Below are 20,371 nucleotides of genomic sequence, written 5' to 3'. Positions count from 1 at the left end.
CAAGTGGTAGTATAGTATAGTCCTCGGTAAACTAGACGGCTTATCAAGTTTGCCATTAGCCATGTGGTGAACCCTGTCTAGCAATTTACTGTAACCTTGCAGGGTGACGGCGGTTGATAGTCACGTCCCATTCTGATAGGCCCGCATATTCTCTCATCTGTTCTCCTCGCCTTATCTGTCGTATCGTTCTAAACCGAGGGCAGGGCGCCTGACCGCGATAGGAGGGGGAGGGGGGGAGGGGGGTTTGTTGATCTGAGGTTCTACGGCAGGCAATATATGTTACCTGGAGGTATATATATCAAGTTGAAAAGCATTCACAAAGTAGGTTAGGTAGCTATGAAAAGACGTATTGTTTTAGGAGTATACCCTCTCATCTCTATATTTTATAGCCTTACTCACCATGACGATATTTCGATTCTGTGTGGGCTTGGCCGCATTAGCCGGCGGTGTTCGAGCAGCAGCGATTTCTAGATCGGCGCACGAGGATGGGATTTCGCGTAAGCATGCTTACCAAGGGCGCGCGCTACAGTAAAAAGTTGGAGATGGTCGCGCTGACTTGGCTGTCTTTACGTTAGTTGTGCAGCCCGTGTATAAGCCGCTGGACTTAGGCTCGGTCAAACCCCTGGGATGGTTTAAAGACCAGCTCGAGCTCGAGGCGGCGGGATTGTCGGGGAACATGTTTGATTTCTATCGTTTCGTTCACGATTCGAGGTATATTGGGGGTTCGACGGAGTATTCCGGCTTAAGGTAGGTTCACGCATATAGACAGACTCGTGGTGTAATTGGAGTGTCTACGTGGAGTTGTATACCAGGTATGCATAGAAGTCACGTATACTAATTTCTCGTCGTTGAATAGCGAAGCCTCGCCTTACTGGTTCAACGGCCTCGTCCCGCTGGCTTTCGGGCTGGGAGACGAGAGGATCATCGGCCAGGTGAGGTACTATCTGGACTACATCCTCGACCACCAGCAGGAGGACGGGTGGATCGGGTGGGAGACGACGCAAGCTACGAGAGGGCTCTGGGCGCGGTGTCTGGTCCTGCTGGGACTTATACAATACGCGGAAGCGGATCCGACTCAGACGGAACGTATCGTCGACGCTATGCATCGCTACGTTGTTCTTGCGCATAGTAGTAAGTTAACAAGTATTTGATGTTTGGTCTGTGGTAAATAAATAAATGCTGAAAAGCAATGAGGTCTCAATGCTGGGAGAATTCGTTATACATGAGCTGACTTCTTATCATAGTGCTTCAGAACAACTACACCGGCCTCCTTGTGCATGGAAACGACACATTCGACACGGCCGGCTTTGGAGTAGGTCGGACTCACGAGATGCACATCCCACTGCAGTGGCTCCTCGAGCGCTACCCTCGGAACAACTCCGAGATTATCTGGGAGACCATGGAACTCATGATCCAGGGAGGCGTACTGGTATGTGATATGTGGTCTCATATTTACGTGTGTGTGAGAGAGAGAAGAAAAGCAAAAGAGACGTCGCTAACTTACAACACTTGCAGTGGGGAGCAGACTGGAGAACATTTTGGACGGACGAAGCATACCCGCACGTCCTGTACGAAACAACTCCTTATAACCTAAGTTGGGTCTTCATCCACGGAGTGAATATGGCGCAAGGTAAGAATATTATACACCCGTCTAAGGTAGATACCTAATCAACAAAACCAAATAACATCCCATGCGTGGATTACTATTTCTCACATATATACATTCTGCCTTGAAGGACTACGATACCCCCTCTCGCTCTACCGCAACAGCAAGGACGAAACCCTCAAGCAGCAGACGCGCAAGGCCGTCGACCTGCTGGCGAAGTACCACCGCTCGCTCGCGGGCACGATCACCGCCGACGAGTACATCTCCGACCTGAACCCGAGCAGGGGCGCCGAGCTGTGCATCGCCGCCGAGGTCATGTTCTCCTCGGCGTACATCTACCAGTACCTGGGCGACAACGACATCGCCGACTGGGCCGAGCAGATTGCTTTCAACGCCTTTCCCGTCTCGGTCTCGGGCGACTGGTGGTCGCACCAGTATGTGCAGCAGGAGAATCAGGTACGCAGCGTGCTTGGGCCGAGACCTAATCTTTTGGAGAAATCTTGATTCTACCTAGGTACCTATCTAGATAGGTATGCATACGTGTGTCAGCTAATCAATTCTCGTAAATAGCCGTGGTCTCGAAACTTAAGTACCGACGACCTCTGGTGGGACGTGAACTCGTACGCTAACGTCTTCGGCCTCGAACCAAACTATGTAAGTCTGCCCCCTTCTCCCCTTTTTAGTCCTTCTTTCTCCGCCATACTATACTATACTATACTATGCTATACTATACTATTATTCTCTTAGTTGCCTAGGTATAGTTAGCTAAACCAAAACCTCTATAGCCATGGTAAGTAAGACAGACCTATTCCAACCCCTTAAACCACACTCCAGCACCCCGTGCCAAACCACATCCACCTAACCCAACTCCCCGCTAGCTGCACCGTCAACCACCCGCAAGCCTACCCGAAATTCCTCGCCAACTCCTTCGCCACGACCCCCGACGGCGGCCTAGCCCACGTATTCCTCGTCCCTGGCACCGCCGCCACAACCCTCGGCTCCAACAACAACAACAACAACTCCGTCTTCGTCTCCGTCAACACGACCTACCCCTTCGGCCACACCCTCACATACACCATCACCGCCTCTTCCCCTTTCGACTTCTCCATCCGCATCCCCGGCTGGGCCGACCCCAGCCGCAGCACGATCACCACCAACTCCACCGCCGGCGTAACCCGCACGACGACCCTACTATCATCCGACCCCGACCCCTCCTCTTCCTCCAGCAGCAGTAACTTGCAGCGCATCCCCGTCCCCGCGGGCACCAGCACCGCGACCCTGCGCCTCTCCACCACCCCGCGCGCCGTCCGCCGCGCCAATGACACCGCCGCCATATACCACGGCGCGCTGCTGTACGCCCTCGCCGTCGAGCACGACGCCGCGCCCCGCGCCCCCGCCGAGTACCGCAGCGGCAACCCGCTTCCGCCGTCAACGACCGATCCGCACGGACATACGCACGACTACGTGCTGACGCCGAAGCCGGGGAGCAGGTGGAACGTCGCGATCGATCCGACGCGGATCCGGGTCGTGCGGAGGAGGAGAAGCGCGGATGCAGATGCGGCCGATTCCGATTCCGGTTTGGGTGCTTTCGAGGAGCATGTGGATGACGTTCTCGAGGTTGGTAGTGACGAGCTGAAGAACCCGATCTGGGAGCTAGGCGCGCCGCCTGTCGAGCTGCGCGTTGCCGCTGTGGAGATCGATTGGCCGATCGTCAGGGACACGGCGGCGGACCCGGGCACGTTCGAGGTGAAGCCTAAGGGGAAGCCGTTTTACGCCCGCTTTGTGCCTTACGGCTCGAGTAAGTTGCACATGGCGTTGTTGCCTGTCGTTCAGCTGCAAGATGTACCTGACTTCGATATATCGGATTAAAAAGAAAGAAAAAGCAGTACCTAATGTATATGTATTTTACTATCACAAAGAAATCACACCCAAGAAATCACATCCAAGATCGTAAGATAATAATATATAAATATTGAACGCATATCCGTAGGGGCAAAAAAAAAAAAAAAAAAAAAAAAGCAGACACTTTGTACCGTTTGTTTGGTGTAAATTTTAGGGAAAAGGGCACATATGAGAAAGTAGTCCGCACCAACCCCGAGTACTCTTACCTCCGTCCCTGGAACACACGCCAGCCCAAAGCCTCGTAAGTATCCTATACCATTACTCCGCTATATATTTCCGTGGTTTACCTTTTCCCAAGGGGATTGTGCTCAAGGCTTCACAATCTTGCATACCAAGTCGGATCCGTCGACCGAATCGCCCTCTCGCACCTGAAGATCAGATACCTTACCGTTGTGGGGGGCTGATATAACCATTTCCTATCATAAGTATTAGCAACAAGGTCGTTCACGTATCAGGTTAGGGCAATAGTAAACTTACCATTTTCATGGCGCTGAGCACGGCCAGTGGATCTCCCTTCTTGACTTCCGAGCCCTCGTGGACTCTCAACTCCACTAAGACACCAGCCATCGGTGCACCAACCTGGCTGGAGTCGCCAGGGTTGGCCTTGGGTCGGCTGACATTCTCAACGCTAGCCTTCTTGTCGTCAACAGTCACTTGACGGACTTCACCGTTCATCTCGTAGAACACTTCTCGCTGGCCTGTGTTCTCGGACAACGGACCAACAGCCAGTAACTTCAGAATAAGAACCTTACCCTTCTCTAATTCCACGTGGAATTCTTCGCCGATTTGCGGCGCAGAGAGGAAGTACTTAGTCGGTAGGACCGAGAGGTCACCGAACTTCTGAACAAACTTCTTGTAGTCGTCGTAGACCTTGGGGTACATGAGGTAAGAGGCGACATCGGTCTCGCTAATCTGGCCCCATTTCTGCGTAAGCTCAGCGCGCGTTCTCTTGAAATCGACAGGCTCGAGGTAAAGACCGGGACGCTTGTCAAACTTTCGGCGATCTCGAAGAGCTCTGGAACGCAGAGGCTCGGGGAATCCGCCGTAGGGCTGGCCCATCATGCCTTCGAGGAATTCAAGGACCGATCCGGGGAAATCGAGCTCGCCAGCTCGATCAACAACATCCTTAGGCGATAGCTTGTTCGAGACCATGAACTGCGCCAGATCACCAACGACCTTGGAAGTAGGGGTGACCTTCACAATGTCTCCGAGAAGGTCATTCGCATGCTCATACGCCTTCTTGGTTTCGGCCCATTGAGAGCCAAGGCCAAGTTGGGCAGCCTGGAACATCATGTTGGTCAGTTGACCACCAGGAATCTCGTGCTCATAGACTTCAGGGTCGGGGCCAATTAGGTGAGCCTCGAAAGGAGAGTACAGGAGGCGCAGTTGCGACCAGTAGGAGTCGAGAGCACGAACATGTGCGGGGTTTAGACCAGGATCTAGTTCACTGCCCTCGAGCGACGCAATGATGGCATTGATGCTCGGTTGGGATGTCATTCCCGAGAGACTGTCTGTAGCGGCGTCGACAACGTCGGCACCAGCTTGAGCACAGGCGACCATCGAGGCAACACCAGTACCAGCGGAATCGTGTGTGTGTACGTGGATCGGTAGGTCAGGGTACTTCTTTCGGATGGATCCGATGAGAAGGGTTGCAGCACGAGGCTTCAACACACCGGCCATATCCTTGATTCCAAGGACATCGATATCCAGTGCCACTAGCTTGTCGACTAAGCCAAGGTAGTACTCAAGGTTGTATTTCTTCTTGGGATTGAGCATATCTCCACTGTAGCACACAGTGCCTTCAGCTACACCACCGGCCTTTTGCACAGCCCTAATTCCAACCTCGAGCTGGTCGATATCATTCAGGGCGTCAAAAACACGGAAGATATCAACACCATTCTTCTTCGCCTGGTCGACGAAATGGTCAATAGCATTGTCGGGAAGCGAAGCATAAGCCACACCATTTGCTCCTCGAAGAAGCATCTGGAAGGGGATGTTCGGGACAGCCTTACGCATCTTGCGAAGGCGGTCCCATGGGTCTTCATAGAGGAAACGCATGGCAACATCAAAGGTAGCGCCACCCCAGCATTCTAGGCTGTATAGATTGTGTAGGGAATGGCTGGTTTCCTTTGCGATTCCCAGGAGGTCGATTGTTCGTACACGGGTTGCCAATAGAGACTGATGAGCATCACGCCAGGTCGTGTCCATCAACAGACAACCCTTGTACTGTCGAACAGCCTTGGCGAACCCCTTCGGGCCTTGCTCGAGAAGGATCTGTCTCCAGCCCTGAGTGCAAGGCTGCGAGGTATCAATCTTGGAGCCATTGGCATCAAGGAGTTCTGGAATGATGATATCGCCCTTGAACTTGGGCTCTCCGATCTGGCCCTTGATGCTGCTTCCGTTGACTGCGATATCGCCAAGGTAAGCTAGTAGCTTCTGAGCACGGTTCTGACTGCCGATGAGGTCGAACAGCTGAGGAGTGTCATCGATAAATGTGGTCCAGCAGTTACCATCGATGAAAGTGGGATGCGTCAGCAACGAGGCAAGGAATGGAATGTTGGTCTTGACACCACGGATACGGAATTCAATAAGAGCTCGGAGGATCTTTCGACGCGCGATCTCGTAGGTCGAACCGTGACATGTGCACTTGACTAACATGGAGTCGTAGTACGGAGTAATAACTGCACCGGCAAACCCATTGCCACCGTCGAGACGTACTCCGTTACCACCAGCGGATCTATACACCTCAATCTTTCCAGTATCAGGCTGGAACTGTTTTGCCGGGTCTTCGGTAGTAATTCGACACTGGATCGCGAAGCCTCTAGTAGAGATTCGGTCCTGAGTTAACCCGAGCTGCTGGAGCGAAGCGCCAGCGGCAATTTGAATCTGAGCAGCAACGATATCAATACCGGTGATTTCCTCGGTAATGGTATGCTCAACTTGGATACGGGGGTTGATTTCGATGAAGTAGTAGCGGTTCTGCTGGTCAACTAAGAACTCTGCGGTACCCGCATTTCGGTAATTCACGGACTTGGCCAGTTTGACAGCGTCGGCCAGGATGGCATCTCGGGTCTCCGCGGGAAGATCTTTGGCGGGTGCGATTTCAACCACCTTTTGATGTCTCCGCTGGACCGAACAGTCTCGTTCGTACAGGTGCACAATATTGCCGTGGTTATCTCCGAGCAATTGAACCTCAATGTGCTTCGGCTTGTCTAAGAAGCGCTCAACGAAGACGGTACCATTTCCAAAAGCCGTCTTTGCCTCGGAAGTGGCTCTGTCAAAAGATTCTTTGAGACTAGATTGCTCCCGCACCACTCTCATACCTCGGCCACCACCACCAAAGGCAGCCTTGATAATGATAGGGAATCCATATTGGTCAGTAAACTTCTTCACCTCTTCAAATGTCTCGACTGCGCCCTCGGTTCCCGGTACGACGGGTACATTGGCAGCAATAGCCAACTTCCGGGCAGATACTTTGTCACCTAGTGCGTCAATAACTTCAGGAGACGGGCCGACAAACTATTGAGTGGGATGTTAGTCATAACTAGATGGATGTAGCTCGTGATCAAGATTCAACTAGACTTACGATAAGACCGGCTTTCTCTACGTTTCGGGCAAACTCGGCGTTTTCTGATAGGAAACCATACCCTGCGATTGTTAGTTTTCTTTCCTTTTTCTTTTTTTTAAAAAAAAAGATTTGAAATGCAAATGAATAATAAAAATACTTACCAGGATGAATCATTTGAGCGCCATGTTCTAATGCAATTTTGATAATTTCGTCGCCGGCGAGATAAGCGCCGACCGGAGTATATTGGCCTCGCTTTCCGATGACGTAGGCTTCGTCGGCCTCTGTAAGTCAAGTTAGCGCTGTAAGATTTCCTCTATTGTCATAACTGGATATCAGCGTACTTTGCCTGTGCATGCTGAGTCGGTCCTCATAACTACTGGAATTAGCTTCAAGCACATGGAAAAAATAGTTAGACTGAACACGCTGCGCACCTGAAAACAGCGATGGTGTGTAGTGATAATTCGTGAGCCTGGCTAGTATGTCAGTTCCTACGAAGCTTTACCACAAAAAGAAAGATATAGCGGGGTTACATACTGTCCTAAAGATCTATTAAACAAAAGTCATAGTTAGTTACCGACGATCGTGAAATATAATAAACCGCTAAGGTTATATTTTGGGGCCATACACGAATAGCTAGTTATGAACGTTAGCGATGTCTATCTATATATCTTGTTCGCATATGTGGTGCTACTTACGAATCTCTCCTCTGTTAGCCACTACAAGGCGATATGCGGGTTAGTAAATCTGACAAAGTACGGACAGCGAATATCCAGTACGACTAACCCAAAAGCTTCTTCAGATGCATAATAGAACTGTTTGCGCGAATATGGTGGGCGGTCTTCGCTCCTTTCGGCGGCGGCGCGGTGCCCTCTTCGAAGACATCCTCGTTGTCATCGTTGATGATAGCGGCCTTGCGCGCAGCCTCTAAATCCTGGATATCTTGAAAATCCATTTTGGATAGCCGAAGATGTTAAGAAATAACAGTCTTCTTCTATTCAGGGAGATTGGTAATTAATATAAGTTCGACGTGTGACGCAGGAAGGGGGGAAGGTTTGTTGAGCTCGACGTCGAGATTGATTTTGGTGGGGTGTAACTCAATTGGGGTATGGTATGAGCTCTACTCCCTTCGTCCACGCTGACGTAGGTATATACCAGGTAGGTAGGGAATCTCTAGGATCTCTAGGATCGGGATATGTGAATGTGATATAAAAGTACAGCGTAAATTATAGTAGAAGCAGAGGTTTAGGTAGCGCGCACCCAGACAGATAGATAAGGTAGATAAGGAGGTTCGCCTTTGTCTCTGTTAGGTGTTGTCATACAGATAATGGGGAAAAAATGGAGAGAGTAGAAAAGAAGAAAGGTTATGACTCGGAGAGGAGACGCAAGGCTTCTTAAGTTTTTTTTTATCTCTCAGCTTTGCGGGCCAAGAAATCATTATAGAAGGTTAGGTAGCGTTAGCTCGATATTCTTATTGTGTACACTACCCCTCGATATAGTCTAGTACCTACAGATAGGATAGAAAAGCACGGGTAGTGGAGGCCAATGCCCAAGTCGCTTCTGCATACGCCGCGGACGGGCAAGCGGGATGGGTGCTGAGACGGACATTTGATGAGGGGATTATTTTTTTTTCTCTCTTCCTCGTTTTCCTTTCCCCGTTTCCCTTCCCTCAAGAGACGATCAGCTTGTATCACCCCTTCACCCCTTGCCAAGCGCCGGGACAAGCCTACAAGGTGCCACTAGACAAGCATCCATTGAGGCTATCGTTGCTTTGCTCTCTCTTGGCTCTTGAGCTGTTATAGTCGTAACTTGTAAGAAACAGCTGGGTTTGATGAAACAAGCAAGACGGCTTGCCTCAGCCAGTCCGAATTGACTACTAGATGGGGCAATTACAGGGCGACAAGGGGTTCGAGGCTCGAGCTGAGCTTTAGACTTATAAGTGTTTGCGTTGTTCATAGAGAGAGAGAGAGAGACTAGGCACCAACCGGGGCCTGTGTAAATTGTGTAAATCGCGTAAATCTAGAACTATACTCTGATTATAAATCCCCGAAGCATTACTATTCATTTCTGGACTGAAAATAACGAGAGTAACGGGCGATATCCAACCCAAAGGAGGGTAGTGTACCTCTATTGTGTTTTGGGGGAGAAGATGACAGGGGGAGGAAGATGCATGGCGGGGTTTTGGCGGGGTCGAGGTGGGAGGAACCAAGGGAGGGACCAAATGGTAGTTTGCAGAAAATGCACCTCAAGCACGAGCTTTGAGGTATTAACTGCTGCAATTTGCCGCGACTTCTGGCAACTGTTGCAGTATCCCTGTTATAAAGCAAGTTGCGTCCCGCGGCTCCTTCCCTGGTCGCATCTACAGGATAGAGTCATAGGGTCACAAGGGTCACGGAGATACTTTAGCTGCTTAGATCCATAATGTAGGACGGCTTGGAAGGAACCTTGGAAGTTGTCTATACGCCTAGAGGCAAGTACCGTTGTACACTTTTGAACTAGCCAATTATGACAGATAGGCAAATAAATTAGCTTATTTTTTTACTGAATATTTGTTTGTAATAGCTCAAGTTGTCTAGATACCTAGGTACCTAAGAGAGGCTTATTACCTAGTTTGTGAGGTCATTTTTTCTATGATATTGTTGAACATGCATATAAATATAAGGGTGCCGCTGTGTGGTTGGTAGTTGGTAGAGTATAATTTACCTAATTGGGCAAAATCCTATTAATGGCTCGCAGCAATTACATCATAATATGTACCTAGTACTTCTACGGCAGCTTGCCTTATAAGTCGAAAGTCCAATATATACCTAACGTACCTAATATATCTAATATACCTAATATATAGACCTAGGCCTGCCGGGAAGAGCACAGTTTCTCTGGATACATCCGTGTTTCATTGCTATCGACAATGCCAAGCTTTGATCATCCTTGGACTTGTAACATACCTGTCTTATGGAAACGACAGCGGTGAAGATATCTTTCTTCACGGTTGATATTTTGTGCAAGCCTCAAATTACCTCTGTCTCTCAAGATCGTGCCTCGGCTTGTTTCGTTCGACTGGATTTGAACTCGTAATACAGAATAATACAAATTACTAACACCGTTTATAGCCTCCTTGGAGTTCCCACCGCCCCGGTTTGTACTCCCGAGTCCCGGAGGTAATAGAAAACCTTATGTGCAAGGTCCACGGGTACCTTGAGGTAGGGTTGCGCAGCTGCGCGCCAACACTGCGGCTTCGGTACTAGTAGTGTCTCCATCTGACATCTTATCTAGATTGCGCTATTAATTACTCGCCAGTCGCTTGGCGAGACGACTAGAGTTATAACTTGGTCGTCGATCACGTAAATACTAGAGGCATTCTGCTGCTGTACCTCTTGTTGCCAAGCTATGGATCTCATGCATGCATTCATCCGCGCTTCTGCTATATCATATTTCTTGTCCGTACTTGGCTCCGTACTATGTAGACTCAACTGTTTTTTTTTTCCTCTCGGCACGAAACGCCAAGGAACCATTTTAGTAAAGATGCGTGATTTTTCTGTCTATTTATACTGCCTAAGATGTTTTGTTTGGTTTCTAGCCCTGACTGATACTTTCTGTCACATGGTCGCTTGACTTCGTATGAGGCTGAATAAAGGGCCTGGCTTATATTATCTCCGACCGATACATTGGCAACTTACTTGGCTATGTTATAATCCATAGTAGTAGGTAGACAATATAATACGACTGCGAACTTGTGGTTGGGTTGGCGTTTCATCTAATACCCCACTCGTCGTTGAGCGAGTTATAGACCCCTATTCCTATTCTTATATCCCGGGCTTCTTGTCTCCTCGTTTCTCAATAAAGCCTCACAACAGGCAGGTGTATCCGATACCCATGAAAGATAGGTTTCGTTCCGGCTGGTGTCAGATGAGCACCCCTACTGCAGTTGAAGTACATGGTATTGATATGAGGGTGATGAGCATGACGAGGGTTAAAGTATCCTCGAAACTCTGATGCCTACAGGGCACAGGAGGTATGTACAGTAGAGTACGTCACGTACAGTACATCACGCCCTCTCTAATTTAGCTCTACCTAGAGTTTACGAGATGCGTCGTCAGAGCGTACATGTGACCACCTATCATGGGTTAGCACCTCCATGTTTTAAGCGTGGGGGTGTCCGTTACGTCGACAGGATTGGATATGGGCAAATAGGACCAAATTGAAGTTGGTAATTCGTTGATACTACTTGTTCGCTCATGGCTTATATTGCTTTGACCTGAAGTATATTGCAGCCAATCCTACCTTAACGAGCGAACCAAAGCCATATCATTGCTATACTTTCCAAATATGGAAATGAGCTCTGAGCACCAATTGGGCGTTTCACGTGCCGAGGAGGGAATTTCGCGGTTAGCTTAATTGGTGCTCGGTGCTTCGGTAGACATAGGTTTGGGGTGAGATAAAAATATACACTACAGAGTCTAGCAACGATCATATCAACGATTTTAATAATCTTGGCTTGTCTTGCCTTTGTTTTGCCCATCTCCACTCGCGGGCATTTGCTCCGTTTCGACCACAAGACGAATAAACCGAAACTTGAGAGTAGGCATCGAATAAAGATAGAGACTTACGTATCGGAAACGGCCGTAATCCGATGTTGAGAAGCATTTTTTGAGGCAGAGAGGAAGTTGAAAAACATACGATTATTCTTCATTAGTGACATACGTACACGCTAATATATTGGAATCAACAGAACTTCAATTCTAATGAACTACCGCGAGAATAATCTTAGTACCCTCTCAATGCAATTGAAATACAGTTATTGCACCTCGTCCCCAACGAAGGTCCGGTCCGATCTAGACCAGTTTCAATCCTCCTTAACCCTTCTGCCGAAGAGTCAAGTTCACTCTAAACGCAAACATGCGGGTTCTTTTGTCGAATGTATAATATCGCTAGTGACAGGTTCCCATAAGAATTGACGGCACGAACGCATCAGATATATGAAATATGTTTATTTCGAAGCGACCTCCTTGATCTGATTACCAGCTGCGGCAGCCTTCTCTTTCGCTCCTTCTACGGCGCCTAGGACACCAGCCTTCTCCTTGCCGCCCCAATGGTGCCATTGGAGATATCGGTAACCCTGTGTTAATTGCGAACCCTCGTTGATAAAATGGCATAGGAAGAGGAGGTAGTTTTTGGGCGTCACGGCGAGGGCGTATCGCATGAAGGTGGCTGAATAGATGCAGAGAGCCAGGGTCATTTGACCGGAAATTCTGTAGTTGGGAAGCGATTTAGCTTAAGGAGTCGTTTATAAAATGTGGACAAACGAAAGAAATGCTGCTTCATCGACTTGCGAAGCTAACCCCATACACTCCGTCACGGAACAATACGGTAAGTAAATGGATTAACGTACAGGTCAGGCGATTTCTGCGCATCGAGAACAGCAGCGACGGGAATACCGAAGTTCGATGCAGGACCCCAGAAATCTAATTACAAACCAAGTTAGTAACTAATGTCTATCATGTCGACGGCAGCGCATCATGCCATAGATGATCGCATATTGCGCCAGTAAAGAACGATGCTAAAGGTCTAGAATGCGGGGCTTCAAAGGAACTCATGAGCCCATCCACTATATCTAGCCTCATGCGCTACTCGAAAACCACCGTTCGAACATGCGAGTGCGAGTTTTATTTCATCGCGAATAGCATCGGACTTCACGGGGGTAAAGTCCGTATACCGGAAAAAGGTAGTTGGGGGGGATTCACATACGCGTCGAACAGAAGTAACTTAGAGTCGGGTTCGACCGAATCTTAGCGTTGAGTGCTTTGACGAAGGCGGCCATATTGAAGCTATCACCGGGGATATTAATTTGGAGGGCGAAGAGAGAATGTTTTTGTGATGTAAGTGATGTCGTTCAAATTGCGCGCCGGCTTGGGAAAATGGTCGGGTGTCCGATTCGGAACACATGGAAAATTTCCAATGGGGCGCCCTGTTTGGCGGGCCTAAATTTGTTGGACAATCAAAAAAATAAGCCTTTAAAGTTTACGTACCTGATACCTAAGTACATGCTAAACTTAGATCCAACCATCAATCACCCAGCTGTCGTCAGCCGGTCCCGCTTATTGTAGCAAACATTACATCCTTCCATACCTTACATTTTCAAGGTAGGGAGGTAATTACCTACCTCCTAGGTATGCATTAGATTATGTAACCAAAAAAACATGGTGTATGTACGTAATATGCATTTTTATTCCTACGCAAGATAACTACCTCATCCTCTCAGTAATATGTTTGCCGATATCAACCTTCATACGGGCAACTAATGAATTGGCCTAGAATTCTCGAGACCCAACATGGTGCTAAAATCGAGGTCTTCTTAACTAATGTAGAGTATAGAACGCAATTCCACCATTTCAGTGCTATCCATTACGTAGTTTTTGGCCATCACCCCAAACGCCAATGGTATCTCCACTTGTGACTCGGCAGGACTGCTTGAACTTAGAACCGGACTTTGGCTCTACGATTATCTTCTTGGTGGGGGATTAAATCCCGGAGGAGGGCCACCTGCAGGATTAAATCCGGGAGGCGGGAACTGAGTGTTCTGAGGGAAGCCTGGCGGTGGGAATCCACCCGGAGGAAATCCAGGTGCGGGAGCTGGTAAATACATTTAGCACAAATTCTTGTTTGATATTCAGAATTCAAAATACTTACGACCACCTCGTCCAGGTCCAAATCCAGGGGCTCCACCAAACTGAGGGAAAGGAGGGGGGGCGCTGCCACCAACACCAGCAGCCGGACCCTAGCAATTGTTAATATTTTCAAGAGCAGCAGTACCATCAAATGTTTAACTTACAGCAAGAGACGATGGAGCTGCACCACGACCGGCAGGACGCGCAACACCGGGACCAGAAGTTAAGCCAGTAGGCAAACCACCAGGAGTACTCTTTCCAAGTCGCGTGCTAGGATCGGCCGGAGGCGCAGATTCGACGGACAGAGAAACAATGTGGGCACCCCGTAAAATCGTCAAACCCAAAGTACGCTTCTCTTCTGTCTCAATCGTCAGGGTCGCCGCTGAGCCAGGTGCGCCAGGAGCTGCAGGCTTTGTTTGCTTTCGTTTTACGCGTCGGAACTCCTCAGTATCGGCGAGGACAAGGTTCATATGCTACCAAGCAATTAGCTGGTATCCTTCAAACCATGAATATATGCTGCTTACCTTATCAAAAGCAAGCATCTGACCCGTCATCTGGCGGCCGTCCATCAACGTAACCCTCATCCGGTAGTTGATCTAGAACAGTTAGTAGGTATGAAACGCGTATAACTCAGAGTGCCGCACGAAGTGACGCGACAAAGGGGCACGTACATAACCGGCCTAGAGAACATCCGTTTGGTCAGCCTGTAATGTCAACGATGAAGCTATGAACCGATTAAGGGAGACGACGTACCATTTTGCCCTGCTTGTTCGACATCTTTGCGATGATTAGCTCCAAAGGAGCTTCTCAACTAGTCGTAAAGATTGTCTGTCTGCGTATTCGAAGTCAGAAAGACTTCAGTTGCGTCTCTAGCGGTTATCCGTCGCGTCTAATCGGTGATGGTTTAGAGTCTGAGCTTCGGATATGATAGTAATAGATAGGCGGAGCTCAATGGTCGAAAATTGACGAGGCGGCATTCTCAAGGCTGAAGTACTAAAAGCTCCATTAAAATATAGACCCGCATATATTTGACGCTAACACTAAAACGTTGGATGAGTAAGGTTCAGATTCAAGAAGCTCGGACCCCACCAAAGTTGTCCTTTTTTAGCCACACTTTCAGACTTTGCAAAAGCACAAGCCTCAAGTAAGCTCCATTTTGCAGTAGGGCAAAGAAACCCTTTTTACCACTGCGAAATTTTGTGGGTGCTTATTTTTCGTATCTTTACTATCGCCAAAACTTCGAGCCGAGAGACAACGATATCTTCCAAACCTTTTCGCGATAGTTACTAACCACCAGCCCAGTCACCATGGTATGTTTATTTCCTTGTTTTCCGTTTGGATAATGCGGTTACTGATACTTGCTGTGAACAGTCGGAAAAGGCCCAGAACCCCATGCGGGAGCTCCGCATCCAGAAGCTCGTTCTCAACATCTCCGTTGGTGAATCTGGTGACAGATTGACTCGTGCCGCGAAGGTTTTGGAGCAGCTGAGCGGTCAGACCCCCGTATACAGTAAGTTGAATTACGGTCTTAAAGATTGCTATTTCAATCATTCCTAATAATTGCGCGACAGGCAAGGCCCGCTACACCGTCCGAACTTTCGGTATCCGACGTAACGAAAAGATCGCTGTCCACGTTACCGTCCGTGGCCCCAAGGCCGAGGAAATTCTCGAGCGTGGCCTCAAGGTCAAGGAGTACGAACTCCGCAAGCGCAACTTCAGCGAGACCGGGAACTTTGGCTTCGGTATCAGCGAGCACATCGATCTTGGAATCAAGTACGACCCCGCCATCGGTATCTACGGTATGGACTTCTACTGCTGCATGACCCGCCCTGGCGAGCGTGTCACCCGCCGTCGCCGAGCCAAGAGCAGAATCGGTGCCAGCCACCGCATCAACCGCGACGAGACCGTCAAATGGTTCAAGCAGCGCTTCGACGGCATTGTCCGATAAATACTCGGACACTAGACGATATTGGAAGAAAACTACATGGCGTTGGCTGGTTGCATTGATTCAGGAGGATTCCAGGGACAAAAACGACTCAAGGTCGAGGAAATGTATCTACTGAATTCTAGCGAGTGACATCGCTATTCTAGCATGACTTGAATTAAGTCAGCTGCGGCCTCAGAGACCGACCGGCGCATCGCCGGCTTTCCATGCATTAATGAAAATTACGTGATATCCCAAGACCTTCAGAGCTCTAGCCTATTGTTGATGAGTTGAAGGTTAAATACGGTCTTCAATCATGAGTACCTAGGTAAATAAGGTAAATATTACCTATACGTTTTTATCTTTACCAAGACCTGTACTTGCTTGATAGCTTTGAAATAAGTCTGGTTTATGGTATAAGTGTATTTGCTTTTAGTGAGTTGCAATCTGCTTATAAGGCTATTCTGTGGTTAATTACCTAACCTCAACTATTCTGGGCTTAGATGTCTATTGATATAGCGTACCTCTCGGGCTGTTATACATTGTATATGCCTAGGTTAGGTACTAGGCAGGTGATAGCCTACCGCAGGCTTAATTAAACTGTTACTACCTAGTATACATTGGGTAGAGTAAGTAGGTAGGTACGAATGTAAGCAGGTGCTACCTATTAACAACCTATCAGCTTATGTGTACGGCACATACATTTCAGCGTGTTAGTCATAGCGGGTTTAAAGGGGGAAGGTACGAAGACATCTCTTATTGTTTATTGTCCGACTGTGGCTTCTTTACTTGATCAGTTCACTCAAAAATCTCAACCTTTACCTAACGACTAAAAATTCATCAACTTTCTCCCTAACATCTTCCAAAAGTTTTCTCTGTAAGGTCCCGCCGTTGAGTGTGGGTTGACCATATCTACCTGTCTTCAGTCTCGATTATATCAACTGATTGTGTGCTACAATCTAGCCCACCCTTTTTCCTTCTACTGTAAACTTACTACCTGTAGGTGTCTAGGGCAGGTATCCGGTATCATCTCTCTTCTGCCGAGCCTTCTGTTCGGTCTTGCTAGAGTTGACTACGGATTGTCAACGAAGACTTGAGAAGGATCTTTTTTCCAACCTACCTACCCAGCGCATCTATAAGGGATTACCTTGATAAATGATAAAGGGTCACAAATATAAGCTATGGATAGCATGGTAAGTTATCATTCTCTCGAAGAAATATCTCTTCCTAAGCCATATCAACTCATGTTTTTTCTATCTATGATTTTGGCTCGCATATTCATGGATTTTGAATGCCCATGTATATACCTACCTGTAACCATACTCGCGTGCTAACTATTCTTATAGTAGAAACGAGAAATATGTCTTGTCAGTGGCGGCAAAATTCTCATGACAACTGGGAAATGACACAAAGCAACCCACCTTCTGAGCTCCCAAATGATCCTATTATTTCTACAAGTTCTAATCCAGATGAACGTTCGTCATCGCCAGCCATAAAAAACGAACAAACCCAGGGGGAGTCAGGGCAGCCTATGACCCGCAGTCTCTTTTCCCAAGCCGCGTTAGCGGACACGGAACCTATCCCTCGAGATAACTATATGCCCAATCCTTATGATATGCTTGTTCCGGATTCTCCATCTCACCGTTCATTTGCGTCTGATTTTGACGATCATATTAAGTTACGCCGTAAAACCGAAGCCGAAGCTACGCAAACCCCTGGAGAGGGCTCCAGGGATATTGCAGGTAGACAGAGCGATTGTAGCACAGTTTCGGACGAGAGCGACGGCGATTTCGAAATGCCTGAAAGCGATGGAGATGGGTCAGACAGTACTTATATCGCAGAAGCTACCCCACGACGTGGAAAGAAAAAGGCCCCTGATAAAAAGGGTAATAAAAAAGATGTTTCCGTGGCCAAAGAATCAAATCAGGCAAACTCCACCAAAGGTCGGCAACGCAAAGCCGAGCCTGCTTCCAATACAGCGCCGAAACGTACTAAGCAGATTGCAAGTCCTGTGGATACACAGAACACCAAAGCCAAGCCCCTGACAACTCAGAATCTCAAATCACGTCATTTTCAGAAAGCCGATAAGGACCAGGAACTTGGAAAACACGATAAGGTGGTACGGAATTCACCATCATCTCCCAGCGAGAAACAGGCGAAACCAAAGCCGTCTGCTGCCAGATTACCGAAAAAGTCATTCTACGGAGGACGAAAGGATGATATACCGACACAAGTAGCTCAAAGGGACAATGCCAGTACCAAGCCCCAGTCAGTATTTGATCCGAAGTCGGGGAGTAAACAGAGTTCAGGCAGTCAGAAACAGGTTCGCCCTGCTTCCCCGATCGTAATAGAGGACGGCGATGAAGGTGGCGATGCTCAGTATATACTGCCGTCCTCAGCAAAGGAAAAAGAGAGGTCATCATTAAAAGGTCCAGGCCTCAATAAAGCCTCACTTAGTGGGCTTGAAGTAGATGTGGGAGCTAACTCAAAAAAGAAGAGAAGCCCGTTACAGCCTGAACCGAAGTTGAAGAATCCAAAAAGCAATACTACACGAACATACGGACAGAAATCCAATAAGAATATAGATAAATTTATGGACTTTCACGAGCAGAAGTCCCAAGAAGCCCTACAAACGGCACAACCTATGCCATTCAAGTCTAAACAGCCTAAAAGTCAGAAACCTAATGTTTCCGACTCTGGTCCAAATATTGTGCCAAGCAGGAATCCTGCCTTCGCTCCTATGAAGGTGGAAAGCAATGGATCCACCGAACGGAACACTGTTACCGCGAATAATTCGGAAAAATCACAGGCCGAAGCTATAATGGATGACCCAGAGCCAGGCATGGATGCAGATGCAGTTTCTTCACGAAGAGGTACATATGAAGGACCTGGCGTGCCTAGTGCACATAAAGTCTCTGAAAACAATTCAGATGCCCTGGTATTTGCGGAGGGTATTGCCGGGGACGAGGCAGAACAAACGGCATTCGAATCTCCGGCAATTCATAAGGAGCTTAAATATTCGGTCGAGGTTCAGGGTAGTCATGCTCTCCATTCAGGCAAACAGGGTGGCTCACCAAGTCAAGGATTATCAAATAATTCCTGGGACAATTCTAAAGTATTAGGGAAGCAGGAAGTTCCCAATCAAGACAAGAACTCGAAGGGACTCGAGAGCAAACCAGACTTCAAAACAAGTCTGGATCAGGAAGCCAAGTCACTGTCGTCGGGTCAAAGTGGATATTCTAGCCAGAGAGAGATTCGCAGAAGAGACACTCAAAAGAGCCTAGGCGACTTCGGCGTACCCGTCGACCATGGAAATAAGGCCACTTCTCTAACAGGAAGCAAACAATCCCCTCTTGTGGGATCAGAGGGCCACTACCAGGTTAATATGAATCCAGGAGAAGCTATTCAGTGTTCAAATATTAGGAAGGAATTTTCGAGTAGAACTGCGGGTAATGAAGGAGTCCTCGGATATAACCCACTCCAGAGAAGACAGGAGCTCGCCGAATACGAAGAAACATTCCCGTCATCAGATGTGCACCAGGTACAATACAGTCATGAACGATCTGTGCCTCTACGAGCACCTCCAAAACTTGAGCCACAACCACCACCAGCTTTTCTCCCGTCAGTTAATTATTCGAAACCTCGGGCGGAAGGTATAGCGCAGTCAGATACCCTAAATGATCCAGATAATCATCGATATATACCCGATCCTAAGTATCGAATGGCCTCAAAGTCAAGCCCGAGTGAAATACCGTTGGCTGAAAGTACGGATGGTCTTATGTCCCCGGCCCCACAGCTTCATCCAAAATCTGTAGACTTTGCTTCAAGGGTCGCTCAGGGTTATGAACGAGAAGAGCCTCATAGAAATGTTGAGCGGAGAGCAGTAGATAGGAAAACTAACCATCAGCCAGCGAAACAGCTTTCATGGGCTCGCCCGAAAGTCACAATGGACCCACGGGATGGCTTAAAACGCCCATTCCCTGAACCTATCGGCTCCATGGGGGTTTACGATGGGAAAGGACCAAGGGCGCACAGTAAGCAGCATAATAATCCAACATTGGGATCTAAGAACGAGACGAGATGGAAGAAAGCAGTTGAAGACGCATCTGATAGTGTCATAGATACTCTTCATTTCATTTCTATGGTAAGCGTTCTACCTCACATCAGGGTACATAATATAGTTTGCTAATGCGAATGCAGTCTCTCCTAGAACATCTAAGGACGCGAGAGCAAAAAATCTTTACTATTGTAAATGAGTATAAACGTAACGGCACTAGAGTCACAGAAAATATAGCCAAACATCAGGCAGAAGAATGGCACAATATTTCAGCTATGGCAGAAAAAAGGTGCTTGGAATTTGCGACCCTATACGAAGCATTATCCGAAAAGACAGAAGACTTCCGATCTAGATGCATGTCTAAGCATCGTAGTCAGGCATATGCAGAGTGGCAACAGCAGACAGCGCGAGTCAAGAATGCAATACGCATAGCTAGAGAGGAAACAATCTCGGGTTAAAAACAGTGCAAGATTGCGGGTTTGTAGGTAGTTATCTGCCTTCGGACTGGGGTCTTTATCGTGGTCGACGTTCACATAGGGTCGCACCCGTTGATATCGAACAAAACGAAAGCTGCTGAGGAAAGATGGAAGTAATATCAAAAACTAGCTTGAGGTCTTGGCTCAATATGGTTCCTGGAAGGGGTATGTTGTAG

General features: G+C 48.0%; 6 protein-coding genes across 6 annotated transcripts; 3 read left to right on the top strand and 3 right to left on the bottom strand.

Moving 5' to 3' along the window:
* The first annotated feature begins 245 nt into the window (after nt 1-245).
* On the top strand, nt 246-3,675 carry F4812DRAFT_432511 (uncharacterized protein). Its single transcript, XM_047934537.1, has 9 exons — nt 246-497; nt 576-747; nt 857-1,131; nt 1,245-1,429; nt 1,516-1,630; nt 1,737-2,062; nt 2,177-2,260; nt 2,304-2,307; nt 2,484-3,675. The coding sequence occupies exons 1-9, from the start codon at nt 401-403 to the stop codon at nt 3,473-3,475; spliced, it is 2,250 nt and encodes a 749-aa protein (XP_047789028.1). The 5' UTR covers nt 246-400; the 3' UTR covers nt 3,476-3,675.
* F4812DRAFT_62878 (pyruvate carboxylase) lies at nt 3,379-8,595 on the bottom strand. The gene is made up of 10 exons (XM_047939252.1): nt 7,860-8,595; nt 7,772-7,792; nt 7,702-7,709; nt 7,611-7,622; nt 7,508-7,545; nt 7,418-7,449; nt 7,238-7,357; nt 7,095-7,156; nt 3,986-7,027; nt 3,379-3,924 (listed from the first exon to the last, which is right to left on the bottom strand). Exons 1-10 carry the CDS (start codon nt 8,026-8,028, stop codon nt 3,817-3,819), a joined length of 3,612 nt encoding a protein of 1,203 aa, XP_047789027.1. The 5' UTR covers nt 8,029-8,595; the 3' UTR covers nt 3,379-3,816.
* A 3,465-nt stretch (nt 8,596-12,060) lies between these two features.
* F4812DRAFT_460274 (UPF0041-domain-containing protein) lies at nt 12,061-12,891 on the bottom strand (the record flags this gene model as incomplete). The annotated part of the gene is made up of 3 exons (XM_047937673.1): nt 12,061-12,322; nt 12,463-12,535; nt 12,819-12,891. 3 exons carry the CDS (start codon nt 12,889-12,891, stop codon nt 12,061-12,063), a joined length of 408 nt encoding a protein of 135 aa, XP_047789026.1.
* A 681-nt stretch (nt 12,892-13,572) lies between these two features.
* On the bottom strand, nt 13,573-14,515 carry F4812DRAFT_460273 (Sm-like ribonucleoprotein; the record flags this gene model as incomplete). The annotated part of the gene is made up of 6 exons (XM_047937672.1): nt 13,573-13,703; nt 13,761-13,848; nt 13,903-14,211; nt 14,263-14,334; nt 14,410-14,418; nt 14,492-14,515. The coding sequence occupies 6 exons, from the start codon at nt 14,513-14,515 to the stop codon at nt 13,573-13,575; spliced, it is 633 nt and encodes a 210-aa protein (XP_047789025.1).
* Nucleotides 14,516-15,045: 530 nt separating this feature from the next.
* Nucleotides 15,046-15,686, top strand: F4812DRAFT_451663 (ribosomal protein L5 domain-containing protein; the record flags this gene model as incomplete). The annotated part of the gene is made up of 3 exons (XM_047936246.1): nt 15,046-15,048; nt 15,110-15,248; nt 15,310-15,686. The coding sequence occupies 3 exons, from the start codon at nt 15,046-15,048 to the stop codon at nt 15,684-15,686; spliced, it is 519 nt and encodes a 172-aa protein (XP_047789024.1).
* Nucleotides 15,687-17,022: 1,336 nt separating this feature from the next.
* F4812DRAFT_460271 (uncharacterized protein) lies at nt 17,023-20,177 on the top strand (the record flags this gene model as incomplete). The annotated part of the gene is made up of 2 exons (XM_047937671.1): nt 17,023-19,806; nt 19,863-20,177. 2 exons carry the CDS (start codon nt 17,023-17,025, stop codon nt 20,175-20,177), a joined length of 3,099 nt encoding a protein of 1,032 aa, XP_047789023.1.
* Between the last annotated feature and the right edge of the window lie 194 nt (nt 20,178-20,371).

The sequence above is a fragment of the Daldinia caldariorum genome (assembly GCF_022478825.1).
Source record: "Daldinia caldariorum strain CBS 122874 unplaced genomic scaffold F4812scaffold_11, whole genome shotgun sequence".
In the NCBI taxonomy this organism is placed as follows: Eukaryota; Fungi; Ascomycota; class Sordariomycetes; order Xylariales; family Hypoxylaceae; genus Daldinia; species Daldinia caldariorum.
The sequence above is the reverse complement of the archived record's forward strand: the minus strand, read 5'-3'. Positions and strand labels throughout refer to the sequence as shown.